General features: G+C 55.3%; 1 protein-coding gene across 1 annotated transcript; it reads right to left on the reverse strand.

Annotated features, from left to right (window-relative positions):
* Nucleotides 1-190: 190 nt before the first annotated feature.
* TNFRSF1A (TNF receptor superfamily member 1A) lies at nucleotides 191-12883 on the reverse strand. The gene is made up of 10 exons (XM_028120991.2): nucleotides 12560-12883; nucleotides 5024-5177; nucleotides 4652-4780; nucleotides 4281-4430; nucleotides 3973-4051; nucleotides 2286-2359; nucleotides 2050-2157; nucleotides 1714-1742; nucleotides 1278-1536; nucleotides 191-1116 (listed from the first exon to the last, which is right to left on the reverse strand). Exons 1-10 carry the CDS (start codon nucleotides 12596-12598, stop codon nucleotides 800-802), a joined length of 1338 nt encoding a protein of 445 aa, XP_027976792.1. The 5' UTR covers nucleotides 12599-12883; the 3' UTR covers nucleotides 191-799.
* Between the last annotated feature and the right edge of the window lie 423 nt (nucleotides 12884-13306).

Consider the following 13306-nt stretch of genomic DNA (forward strand, 5'->3'; position numbering starts at 1 on the left):
CCATCGCTAGTTGAGGATGGGAAGAAAGAGAACCTGAGGGGGAGGGGCGTGCGCACAGGCTACTCCTTTGTCAACTGGCATCATGGTGGTGGGATGTCTGGCCCAAGCTCAGGGCCTTTCCCATCCCACCCCATCAGGAGCGGGTCTCTGCCCGGACCTCCCACACCCACCACTCAGAAGGACCACCCCCTCCAGGAGCAGAGCTTTAATTCCAGAGTTTTAGTGTATTTACAAAAGTCCACAGCTCCAGCTGGCAGCTCCATTGTTCTGTGCTCGCCCCTGCCTTCGGACAGGTCAGCTCACTCTGTGCTTGTCCAAGCAGGGGGCAGAGGGGTGCCCAGTTTCTATTAGTGTAACATAATTGATACAAAGATTGCTTATCTACTGTGAAAAAGGCCCAGGGACCAACCAGAGGCCCCTAAGCTGCCTTGCTTGGTTCTCCAAACCCAAAATGGGCGGTGAGGCGGGGCGCCCCCTATCTCTGCAGCCACAAGCTTGGGCTCCCGGCACACCCAGCCACTCTCAGGATCACACACACACACACACACACACACACACACACACGCGCGCGCGCGCCTGTCACACACAAGGCTGAGCCTCTGGCAGTGCTCCGGCAGCTGAGAAAATCTATGTACACTGAGAGAGTAGCACCAAGTAGGTGGCTGACAGCCATGCCTGCCGTTCCAAGGCCCCCGTCCAGAAAAAAGGGTCCGAAGGGCATCTTGCACCGTCCTTCCGGGCAGCCCCGCCAGGAGGCATTGGTCCTCAGGGCAGGCCCCTGCCGGGGCGGGGCGTGGCCTCATCGCAGGAGGCGGGGCGCCGGCGAGAGGGAGGCGGGGGCACACAGCGCCTCCTCGATGTCCTCCAGGCAGCCGAGCAGTTCCATGTCGCGGAGCACTCGGCCCAGCAGCTCCAGCGTGGCCTCGCGTCGCGGCGTACGCCGCCGCCAGGCCGCCAGCATGCTGTAGTGCGCCTCCCGCAGGCAGCGCCCGTTCTGCAGCTCCAGCCGCTCGATCTCGTGCTCGCTCAGCCCCAGACGCCGTACGAACTCCTTCCAGCGCGACGGGGGCACGCCGTCCACCACGGCATACAGAGTCGCCGGATCCGCTGGGTCGGCTGCGGGGAAGCCGGCGGTGAGCTTCCAGCGGCGGCGGCGGCGGCGGCGGCGGCGGCGCCCCGGCCCGCCCCCCTGCAGCGCCCCCCCCCCCCCCGCCCACTCCCCGTCGGCGCACGCGCCCTTTAGGAGCCCTGCCCACCTGCTCCGTCCAGGAACTCACCTTCTGGGCACTGAGTGTGGGTGCTGTCCTCCGACTTCTGAGCGGGGGTGGGGATGGGGGTGGAGGCTGGAGCCGCAGTGAGGATGGGGCCGGCCTCCTGGTAGGGTGAGGCCATCTCTCCAGAGACTGATGCAGCCCTGAACTTAGACCAGTCACTAGGGGTGAAGACGGACCTGGGGCTGAAGGTGGGGTTGGGGATGGGACTGAAGTTCGTGGTGGGACTGAAACCTGCCACCGAGGCCAGGGTCTCAGGCTCCCCCTAAAATAGAGAAGGCACAGCATTAGCAGAGGAGAGGAAAAACAGCCCCAAACCTCTTTACTCTGGAAGGGGGTTGGGACTAGAGGGAGTTAGGGGTGGCCGAGGGTCATTTGGGTATCACAAGATTATAATGGACCATCAGGGAAGACTGGGGGTAGGTTCCTACTTTCATCTTACCTCCTTTGTAGGTGTCGATTTCCCACAAACTGAGAAAAAAGAAACAAAGCGTCACAAATTTCACTTCCTCTCTCAGCCCTGGCACCCATACTGGGGCTGGCCGTGGGGACTTGTGGTGACATGCTTCAGGGCCAAAGTGGCCCCGGGGACAAGAGAACTACTGATGTAGCATGACCTCTCACAAGCCATCAGGGCCGCCTCCTGCCGACAGGGTTCTCGGCAGCAAACGAAGGGCACACTCCTCATTTCCCTCCGTGCTGGTCCATCTTGCCCACTCACCCTCCTCCCACATCCCCGCCAGCATGCTTTCCCCTCCCAAAGGCCCCAATCACTCACCAATGGAGAAGAACCTGGGCTTCTGCCGTTGGTAGCGGCACATTACACCGATGAAGGATAAAACGCAAATGCCAAAGAAGATCACCAGGGGCAACAGCACTGTGGTACCTGGAGACAAGGCAGACTGTGGTCTGGGGAGGGGATATAGCAGGAGGCAGCAGGGCTGGCTGGGTAGGTGGAGGGGCAAGGATTAGAACGGGGCAGGTGAGCATGGGAACTGGGTGATTTGTCCTCACCTGGGTCCTGAGGGACCTTAACCGTTTCCACAGGGGGTAGACACCACTTTGTGCACTCTGTGTTTTTCTTACAGCTAAAAGAAGAGATAGCACAGGTGAATAGGGGCCCTCCCATAAGAAGAAGACAGGGCGGGGCGGGGGGGCTCAAAGAAAAAGAAAAAAAAACTCCACCTCGTTGCAAACTCTTTGCTTTACGAATATTTTAGCTCTCTCTTGATATAATGGAAATTAAACCTCTCCTGGGAAATTAAACTTTTCCTGATGCAGAGGAATGAAACGCCAGTTAATCACAAAATCAATTAATTTTAGAACTGGTCTTGAGGAGGCTGTGTAGAAAAAAATTAAAAGCGGTGAGAGACGGGGCATGAATTCCAGCCCATTCATTGGCTAGCAGCGTGAAATCCAAGCAAGTCATTTAACCTGTAAGCCTCAGTTGGCCCATCCACAAAATAAGGCTCTTACCCACCTGCCAGAATTGAGGAGTTAAGTGAGATCAGTCTGCCTGACATATAGTAAGTGCTCAGTAAATGGTAATGGTCACTGAATCGTTTTACTGACGAGAATCCCATGGTAAAGAGAGGCTGGAGAGCTTTTTCTTGAGATAACGCTGCTAGTGACAATCCCTGACTTTGAGAGAGGGGTCAAACATGCATGTGAAAAATTTTAAAATACATATTGTTGGGGGCAGCCAGAGAGCACTCTAGAACAAGCACATCTTCCCCCACTGGGAGTTGTCACTGGCAGCATGGAGTGATGAGAACCCCATGGGGGGCTAGAAGGAACTCAGGGGAAGGTGAATGCTCAGCAGGAATCTGAAAGCAGGAAGAGGCACTTTTGCCCACCTCACAAGCTCATGGTGAGAACCTCATGGAATGAGTGTGAAAGCTCTTTGAAGCAGCAGAGCGGACTTAGTAGAAAAAGAAAAATAGTTCTGTGTAAGACACTTTGTAGCTATACAACTTGCCAAGTGGATGTCCTTGGCCTTACTTTAAAGGTGAAAAAACTAAGGCTCCGAGATGTTAAATAACTTGCCTAAGGTCACACAGCCCAAGTGGCCTGGCTGAGATTTAAACCCAGGTCAGTTGAACTTTAGAGCCCTCAGAGTTCCTTCTTTGCAAGCGAGTGTGCAAGACCAGGCTCCGTGGAGCCAAAAGAGGAGGCCTGAACAGAGACTGGGGAAGAAATACCATACTGCAGCAAAGATGCCATCAAAAGTAAGAAGCACCATTATTTACATACTACATACACACGCACACATACACACACACACACACACACACGGAGCTGCCAGTTAAATCATGATACATCATCAATTGTTAGATGCAGTCTGATTTCAGAGATGTGAAAATGCACGTCCTAGAATCGACGAACTGTAGTAGACCCTGTCACCCCACAATCCAAATGTCTGAATTAAAAGAACTGCAAGTCCATGAAGTATGAGCCTCTATTGCCAAAGACTTCTTCAGATTTTAGGAGCAAGTCCCCCCGGGGTGGGGAGGGAGTGTGGGAGGAAGGACTATCTGGTGTTTTGACACTAAGTATCAACCACTCAAACAGCCAGTAAGAGCCAGAGCATCCTGGGGTGTCTCCCTTGCCCTGCTGGTGGCTCTCACCGGCAGCCACCGCACCCCACCCCAAGCCCCCTCCCCACCCGATCCAGTGCCCAGCAGCTGGCAGAGATACTCACTGAACACAAGAGACGCATTCATTCTCTCTTAGAAAGAAACCCGCGTGGCAGGTGCACACGGTGTTCTGTCTCTCCTTGCCTGTGGGGAGAGATGCAGCACAGCTAGGGAAGGACCGCCCTGCACCCCGAGGATCACAGGGAAAGCCAGGAGGGGCAGGAGAGTGGAGGTGGTCCCACAGACTTCGGGAGTGGGAAGGAGGGGAAGTGTTGCATCAGGGAGCGGGGGGCACAGAGGCGGAGAGCTTCCTCCTGAGCCAGGGCCACCCTGGGGCAGGGAGGGGGGCCGGGGTCGGGAGAGCCATGCTCACAGGAGATCTGCACCGTGCCATTGGGGCAGAGGCTGCAGTTCACACACTGGAAAAGGGTTTCACTCCAGTAATGCCGGTACTGGTTCTCCCGGCAGCCGCACACAGTGTCCCGGTACACGGTGCAAGGAGAAATCTCCACTTGGTTCATTTCTGGACAGGGGAGGAGATGGGCTGTGAGCCCCTGCCCCACTGCAGTGTGTGTGTTTTTCTCTGCACACAGGTCCCCACCCATGCACTCACCCATGCACGCGCATTCCCGCCCACACCCACCAGCAGAGATCTGTCCACCCTCGGGGTCACAGGCACGCACACTGCTCTAACCAAGCCACCTGGCACTCTGTTTAGAGCCCTTGCCGCCTCCTGAGACTCACCTTTTCGGCATTTGGAGCAGCTGAGGCACTGTCTGAGGTGGTTCTCAGAAGCTGTGAAGGTGCCATTTTCACATTCCCTGCAGTCCGTGTCCAGCCCTGGGCCGGGACAGTCATTGTACAGGTAGGTCCCTGTGATGGGGTGGCAGGGTTAGAGCTCAAGGAAGGAGACCCATGCTAGAGAGAACAGCCAGGGCCACCCTCCTCCCCAAGTCTCTAACAGAGGAAAGAAGGGAGAAAATCCCAGCCCAGGAGAGGCAGCAAAGTTAGGAGACTGGAGGTGAGAGACCCCTAGGTTCTAGAACCTCTGGAAAAGGCAAAGGAAGAAGCAGGACCCCATAACTGAGCAGGTTTGCTGTAACCGCATTCTTCTACCTTTGTGACACTTTGTACAGCAAATGGAATTATCTCGAGGGTGAATATATTTTCCTTGGGGACACAGAATAGCTCTCTTCTCCCGGTCCCTGAGGTGAGGGACCAGTGCCGTAACCCTTAAGGGGTATATTTCCACCAACAGAGCCAGGAGCACCTGGGGAAGAATCAGACAAAGGAGATCCCATCAGGAGAGGGTGGGTGGGAGCCTTAGAGGTAGCAAGTCCAAAGCCTTCCCAGCTCAAGTCCTTCCTCAGTGGAACATTCTCCCCAGGCCAGGCGACTCCCGCTCACACTCGTTCTTTCTCTAAGCTTAGACAGCTGGCCCCATGTGATCCAGTGCTTAATTCTTCCCTAGAACAACTAGGGACTAATTTTTGTCCCTCCAAGTCAAGGCTAGTAGACCCCAAGCCTGGGCTCTATTTTATCCTTCTTTCCCCATAGCAGCTAACAGTGCTGGAGGCGGGACAGGTGTTTAAGAAATGTTTTTTTGATTGAGAACTGGCAGGTTACCTCAATTATGGCCCTTCCTTCCAACAAGGAGCCCTAAGGATTGGGGTGGTGTTTCTCCATCCGGTGCTATGTTCGTAGTGTATTCACTTTGTGAACAGTCACAGAGGTGAACAGTTAGGATCTGTGCACTTTCCTGGATTGTGTTATACCAGCAAAAAGGTTTTTTATAAAATCGGATTGGTGTGGAAGTAAGTGATGTTTCTGTGGGCACCATTCCTGGGGAGTGGGCAGAAGCAAAAGGAAGAATTTCTTTATAAATCTCTATCAGAACCTCACTTAGGATTGTGCCCTCAGACTCCAGGCCATATCCCCTTCTACCACCAAATCTGCACAAAGGCCCCAGGCTGGCCAGGGCAAATGGGGAGGGGAGTAAAAGGGAAAGTTGTGGGTCAGGAAAGAGGTTGGTGATTGACGAAGTTTAGGGGCAGGCAGGAGTGGACAAATGCATGTAGGTTACACGCAATAGAGCTGGCCAGAGGCTGGTGTCCGGCTCAAAGGACCATCAAGTCTAGAGCTGAGGGTGGCTCAGGGAGTCCTGCAGCCATCTGCACACCAGGGCATGCTGGGAGGCATGTTTTACGGACTCGGGGCAAGCCCAGGGCAACTGAATCACCTGCTCAGTTCTGGCTTCAGAGCCAGGGACAGCAAAGCCAGGAGTCAGTGTCAAGCTCCAACCCAGCCTTGGCCCATTGATCTCGTGTCAACTTCGTTCCAGCTTTCCCTGGGTCTTGATTTGGTTTTCCCTCTGCTCTAAGCGCCACTTTATGTAAAGATAAGAGGATGTCCTCAAAGTGTGTTAAACACTGGGGAGCAACAGATCACAGAAACCCCAGTCTGGGACAGGAGGGCATCGCAGCCCACAGCCCAGTAGGCGGGCAGGTGGGCAGGTGGGCAGGTGGGCATGTGATGCTCTGAGGCACCCTCTGGGGGATGCTGCAGCCTGGAAGCTGGAGCCTCAGCCTCAAACAGAAGCCACCCTGAGAAACACAGCCGCAACACCCCCCCACCCCCACCCCCACCCCCCACAGGGCTGGGCTCCCCTACTCGGAGGGCAGCACCCTCCTTGGCCCACTCCAGAACTGTTATCTCCCCTGAACAAGACTGGGGCATCCAGCGCACCAGGAAGAGTTTGGGGTGGTTATGGGAAGAACTTCCCAATCCTGAAAGTGTGGTTCCTTTCCCTGAAGAAGAGCTGCCGGCGCCTAAGGTTACTAAGGTTACTGGCACTTGAAATTCCACGCGGGCCCGCCTACCCCCCCACCCCCAGGAGCAAAGCCAACCAGCAGAGACAGAGTCAGGGAGAAAAACTAGGGGCTCCAGTTCCGAGACAGCCTTGGTAGGGAGCTTTTCAGGGCCCACTGGCCTGTGAGGTATAAGCTTCCCGGGGGAGCGAGCGAGGGAGGGAGAGAGGCTTTCTCAAGCCTAGTGTCTCCCTCCCTCGCCAGCACTTTTGGGGTTAAGTCAGATCCGGGAAAGGGAAATCTTTTCCCAGCAACTCCGCCCAGTGACTCAGGCCAGGGAGGGAGGGCATCTAGGGGAAGGGAGAGAGAACCAGCAGCTTCCCCAGCTCCTCAAGGGTCATGACTCAGCACAAAGACTGAGGGACCAGCCAGCCCTTAAGACCCCATGTGAGCCCTTCCTCCTGTGGGCCAGGCTCTCCCTCCAATCCCCACTAGGAGTGCGCTTCCTCCCCCTCCCCCTGACCCTCCCCCTCCTCCTCAAAAGAGCCAGGCAGAGGACCCTGGTCCCACTTGGCCCACAGATTTCGGGAAATGGCTCCCTCTCCCATTCCATCCCAAAGGGAAGTCTCCTCAAGCCCTGGCTTCCTCCCATCGGGTCACTACCCACCCCTCCCTGAGGGGCCCCTCAGCTCCTTCCCGCCCCTCAGCATCCTTCCTTTAGACCGGGCCCCGCCCTGGCTCCTCCTCCCCATTCAACCAGTCCCCAGCCCACAGGCCTTTTCCCTGGGTTCTCACAGGAGCCCCCTGACACTCCCCAGTTCCAAAAGAAAGCAAACCAAGGCCGCCCTCCCACCCGGGGTTCACTGCATTCCCACAGCTTGGCTGGTTCTGGCCAGTGGGGTTGAGGTTGGGGACCTCCCTGAGGTCCCCAAACAACCCTTAGGAAATAAGGCCAGTTCTGAGTCTCCACAGCCCCCCCCCCCCCCCCCCCGCCAAGTCCACTGGCAGCACAGGAAACATTCCAGAGCCCTGAACGCCCACGTCCAGGAGTGAGGAAGCAGGCGGGCGAGAAGAGATGTAACACAGCCAGCCCCTATTTCCCAGGGTTCTCATAGCCCCCGGCAGCGCCCCAGCCAGCCCTCTCTGACCCCTAGTAGCCAGGGCCTCAGGCCCCCACCAGTGGGTACCGTTTGCTGGCACCAGCTGGCTCCAGGGAGCAGGACCTCAGCAGGTGTATCTTGCAGCTAAATTAGGAGGTGAGCAAGCTCTGTGCCCCAAGACCCTAGCCAGCCTGCACCTGTCATCTGGAGCAGGGGAAAGGCAGGAAGCTGGGAGGTGCCTGTGGAGAGATAGTTGAGGGGGTGGCCCAGCACCCCTCCAACTCCCCCACAACTTCCGCCTGGGGAGACTTTAAAGTGTGACTTCCTGTGCTGGGGCTGCAAAGGGGGCGGAGAAGCTAGAGAAGCGGAGAGAGCGACCCTGTGGTCTAACCCTGACCCAGCACCTCACGACCTTCGCTGTGCCCTTCCCCTGCATTAATTTGTTCATTAAATTAAAACGTGTTTGTTCTATGAATGTCAAAATCTTTGGGGAGCTTACGACAGCTTCTCCTCCAAGAGCTCAGTCACGATCCCACCTCCCTCCCCCGAAGCCCTCCATTAACGCCACTTCCTCCGCTCAAGCTCATTAGATGCTCAGCCCCCTGTGAACCTCAATACCATGAATTAACTATATCTACTTTGGGCTCTTATTATAATATAATTATCCTGGGTGAGTAGATATGATCTCCCCAAACAGACCATAAACTCTATGAGATGAGCAATCAGAGAGCGTGTGTGGTCAGAGATAGTGTCTTATCCTCCTGGGTATCTTCTCAGCCCCCAAAATGAGAAGAGCTATTAAAATAAGTATAGACTGATTGGCCTATCTAACAACTCATCTGAGCTCCACTCCAGTTGAAGCCAATGCTTCCCAGAGAGGGAAGTAGAGAGTCAGTGCCCCCTTGTAAGAACACACTTATCTCCAGGAGAGAGTTCTCAAACCATGCCCACTCCTTCACACACACACACACACACACACACACACACACACACACACACACACACACTCCCCCCCACTGGAGAGTCTGATGAGTGTTCTTCTCCTTTTGAGCATCACTGGTGACTGAATGCAGCCCATACGAATGATATAAAGGCAGATAAGAGTTGGAGAAGCCCTGCTCTAGCCTGTTAGGTGTGCACTTCATCTGGCTGTTCCAGAACCCTTAACATGCCCCACACTCAACAGATCCATCTCCTGGTCTAGACAAATGTCACACCACCAACTTCTCAGCACCAGTGCCCAGAGCTCTGCTACCCTTCTCTCCTCGAGGCCTCCCTGTCCCGATCCTGCGGCCACTGGGTCTGTCGGTTCATCTTGCCAGTCCTTCTTCAGTGATCTCTCAGTCTTGTCCATACCCATGGGTTGCCTCGCATTTGGATTATTGCAACTGTCTTCCAGCTGACTGCCCAGCCACCAGCCTCTTTCCTGCTCCGATCCATCCTACTCACTTCTTTATCTGTGTTCCCGCTTCAGCTCGTAGCCACATGTGTGGGAATCATCTTCTCCAGAACCTGACCTGGAACATCATTTCCACAGGTCACTCTTTCCCTGAACGAGTACTTGCAGAGGTCCCTCACTGCTATTCTGAACACGTTCGCAGGCGCCATGGGCCCTCAGAGAACTGTTTCTGAATGAATGAATGAATGAATGAATGAATGAATGAATGAATGAATTCCTCCACCTGGGACCACATTCAAGATTCTCTCTTCATCCCCTCCCCCACTCCCTCTAATGTTCTCATTCTCATTTCTTCTTGTTCCTCAACATGCTCCTTCCACTCCAGCCAAGGTGTTCTGTCTGCTTCCTGCCACCACCACCCCCAACACAAAATCCCACCTCTCCCTTCCCCTACTCTCCCTCCAACCAGTCTCCCTTCTTTCTAGCCACACTGCCAGTGAGTGACTTCGAATCTCAGCCCCAAATCCACTTTTCTATGAGGTTTTCCCTTCCTCATTCCATCTGACCAATGCCTGTTCCTTGATTCAGGCAACAAAGAGTTAGGGAGCACCATCTAGGCACCAGGTCCCATTCGGCTGCTAGGGGTCTACGGCGAATACACTGCTCATGCTGTCCAGTTCTCAGCTGGGTCAGAGACAGTCCCTTGCAGGCTCTTCGGTCTAGGCAGGGGGTGCTCCTGGAGCACTGAAGCCAGAGTTGAGGCAGCTGGATGATGCTCATTCCCTTCCCTGGTTCTGCCTCGCATCGGTGTTCTAGGACACTACATCGAAATGCTTTTGTGGGTATTCTCCGCCCGCCGCCCCGGACTGTTCTGAAACCATTTTTTTGCTGCAGGCTGTCTTGGCTCCCAGACTGTAAGCTCTCTGAGAACAGCAAAATCCTACGAGGTTTGTCAGTCTCTCCGGTATTCTTCCCCACTATCCCCCCCCCCACCCCCCCGACACACAGCATACTCCTGTGCTCGGGACTGCCCACTGAACAACGGTGAGCAATTGAAAAGCTCAGACACCTCGAAAACCTTCTGTTCCCCTTCAGGCTCCAGGATGAGCTCGGGTCCCTTCCCGGTCACACTCCCACAGGGGCTGGATGCTCCACCCCAGCCCCCAGGCACTTTCCTCTATCTGTTCAGACTACCCATACGCTCTGTTTTCCAAACACAGTAGCCACCAAGCAATTACTACCAATACTACTAATACTAACAAGACAAACCGAACATTTATTGGGTGCTTTCTATATGCTATACTTTATTTCTCTACTAGAATGTAGACTCCATGGGGGCAGCGATTTTGTTCACTGCTGTCATCCCAGCACTTAAAATAATGTCTAGCACAGACCCAGCACTTGCTAAGTTGAATCCTTAACCCACAGTTGACCCTTGAACAACGCAGAGATTAGGAGCGCCAGCCCCCCACTTAATGAAAAATCCATGTATAACTTTGAATCCCCCAAAACGTAACTACTCATAGCCTACTGTTACTGGAAGTCTTACCAATAGCAGAAACAATTGATTAACACACATTTTGTATGTTATGGGGAGTATATACCAGATTCTTACAATCAAGTAGGCCAGAGAAATGAAAATGTTATTAAGAAAATCATAAAAAGAAAATACATTGACAGTACTGTATTTAATGGAAAAAATCTGCACATAAGTGGACCTGCGTGGTTCAAACCCGTGTTGTTCAAGGGTCAACTGTATATCAATCTATTTAATCTTCAAAACGACATTATGAGGTTGTGTTTATTACAGACGTTTTAGAGATAAAGAAACTAAGACATGGAAGGTTCTGTAGCCTGCCCAAGTTCAGGCAGCTAGTCGGTGAGGGAGCCAGGATTTGAATCTAAGCGATCTACCCCTAAAGAGAGAAAAGAAGGAAGACCAGGCACCGGGGAGAAGGACAGCCTTGAGAGGAGTCAAGAGAAGGGGCTGGGGAGACAGGAGGTGGGGCAGTGAGGCCTAGATGGAGAGAGGTGCTGCCTGGGGAAGCAGGGTCTGGCAATGTGGACTCCAGCAGAGAAGAGAGGGAGAGGGAGGAACCAGGGAGAAAAAGTTTCTTTTCTTCTTTTTTATTTGTTTATTTATTTATTTTTAATTACGTTCAGTTAGCCACCATGTAGTACATCATTAGTTTTTGATGTAGTGTTCCATGATTCACTAGAGGAAAAGTTTCAAAAAAGGAGACCATCGTGGGGAAACTGACAGAAAAGGAAGGAATGCTTAGGAGAGACAGCACAAGACCCAGAGGAGAGGACAGTGGGGGCATGTAGGCCGGGAAAGGGCAGAGACGTAGAAGAAGCCGGCCAGCGCAGGCCGGGAAAATCCACCCCAGTAGGTGGGAGAGAGGGGCTCAGAGTACGGCACAGGGTGACTCCAGGACAGGCAGGGAGATCAAGGATACATTGAAACGAGGCTGAGGCACAAGAAAGGGACATTTTCCAGTGACGAAAACAACTTTCTACTAACTTCCCCAAACCGAGCTGTAAAAGAAGAAACCAAGACATTGTTGTTTAGGCCTGTGGGAAGGGGGCTGGAAGGCTGGCACAGGGATGAGGACAAGGCACCAGGTGGGGGTGGTGCTGGTTGTCCAACAGAAGCCACCCATCTAGAAGCAGAGCCAGAGGCAGAGGGTGAGAAATGCCTCCAGGTGGGCGTCCTGGCCCTGGGGAGGGCACTGGGGATGCTCTCCATGGGGTTGCCCTGCCCCTACCCAGTTCCCACTCTACTCCCAAATACCCCCCTCCACACAGGCACACACACACACACACACAGCATCCCAAACTTACCCACCAACCCATGTCCCTTCCCGGACTCAGTTTCCCCCTTCACTAGCATCCAACTCCTACCCTCTGCCAGGGTTTGCTCAGCCCGGGCCCACAGGCAGCCCCCCCTCTCCCAGCCCCCCCCCAACAGGCTGGCCAGCCCACCGATGGACAGAACTCTGAATCATCGGGACTCCGAGGCCTGAATGTCCTTCTTCCACCCCTTTCCTTACTCTCCCGAATCGGCCCCACCCTCGGGGATCACCTGCCCCCACATTCCCGGCCACCTCCTGGCCCCAGCAAACTTCTTTGGCTGTCCTCGGCTTCTCTTTCACTGTCCCCCTGGCCTCCGACTCAGGGCCGGCGGCCGAATGGGGAACCCGAACGTCTGGCCGCGTTTGAAGTGGGGCCACGCTGGCCCGAGGCCGGGGCGGGGGGGTGGGGGGCCCTGGGCGAGGGCCCACTCCTGCCGGGCGGCGCCCTCCTCCCCTCCCCCAGCCCACTGGGCCCTGGTCGCGGGGCTCACCAGTGGCAGCAGGAGGCCAGGCACGGTGGGGAGGCCCATGTCCGGCCAGCTGTGGCCTCTCACTCCCCCATCAGGGCTCAGGCAGTGGCGGCGGCGGCGGCGGAGTCCGGGATGCGCGGGCCCGGCAGGTCCCGAGAGGAGCCCGGGGCCGCGGGCAGGGGAGCTGAGGTGGAGACCGGGGTGAAGATCACGGCTCGGTCCCGGGCCGGGTCCTCCAACCCCAAAGGCCAGAGCTGGAGCCCGAGTCCTGCGAACTGGGAGAAAATTAAAGCCGAGACGAGCGAGGAGGTGGGAGGGCAGGGAGAGTGGCAGATGGGGTGTTGCAACTGCGGGACAGGAAGAGCCTGGGGGCGGAGAAGGGAGGAGGCGGGAGGAGGGGGCGAAGGGCTGTAACCCTTTGGAGCTCAGTCAGAGGCGCCCGACTCCCGGATCTGGCGGCCCCCGGCCCCCAACCCACCAATCCGACCCCTCCCGAGCCGACGCGGAGGTGCCCAAGCCCCTCCCCTCCTCACTCACCCAGTCACCCGACCTTTCTCACGTGTACAGCAATAAACCGACTCGGGGCTCTGGAGTCAAATTCACTGGGTTCCAGTTCAGAAGGCTCTATTTTTTAGCTGGCTGGTCCTGGACCAGCAACCTACACCCTGTGAGTCTGTTTTCCAACTTGCCACAGGGAGAGAACCTAGCTCAGGGGGTGGCTGTAAAGGTTTACTGAGACAGGACAGGTTGAGGGTCTGATCCATGACA

The sequence above is a fragment of the Eumetopias jubatus genome, unplaced genomic scaffold (genome assembly GCF_037043125.1).
Source record: "Eumetopias jubatus isolate StellerSeaLion01/CBP00866 unplaced genomic scaffold, mEumJub1_p1.0 scaffold_8, whole genome shotgun sequence".
NCBI classification, from domain to species: domain Eukaryota; kingdom Metazoa; phylum Chordata; class Mammalia; order Carnivora; family Otariidae; genus Eumetopias; species Eumetopias jubatus.

What these genes read in the sequence shown, in the direction of transcription:
- TNFRSF1A (XM_028120991.2), bottom strand. Translation starts at nt 12,598, where the DNA reads ATGGGCCTCCCCACCGTGCCTGGCCTCCTGCTGCCACTG. An exon ending in TGGCACGGTGCAGATCTCCT is followed by an intron (nt 4,052 to 4,280) that starts GTGAGCATGGCT and finishes CTCTCCCCACAG; the next exon opens with GCAAGGAGAGACAGAACACC. An exon ending in TAAGGTCCCTCAGGACCCAG is followed by an intron (nt 2,158 to 2,285) that starts GTGAGGACAAAT and finishes CCTTGTCTCCAG; the next exon opens with GTACCACAGTGCTGTTGCCC.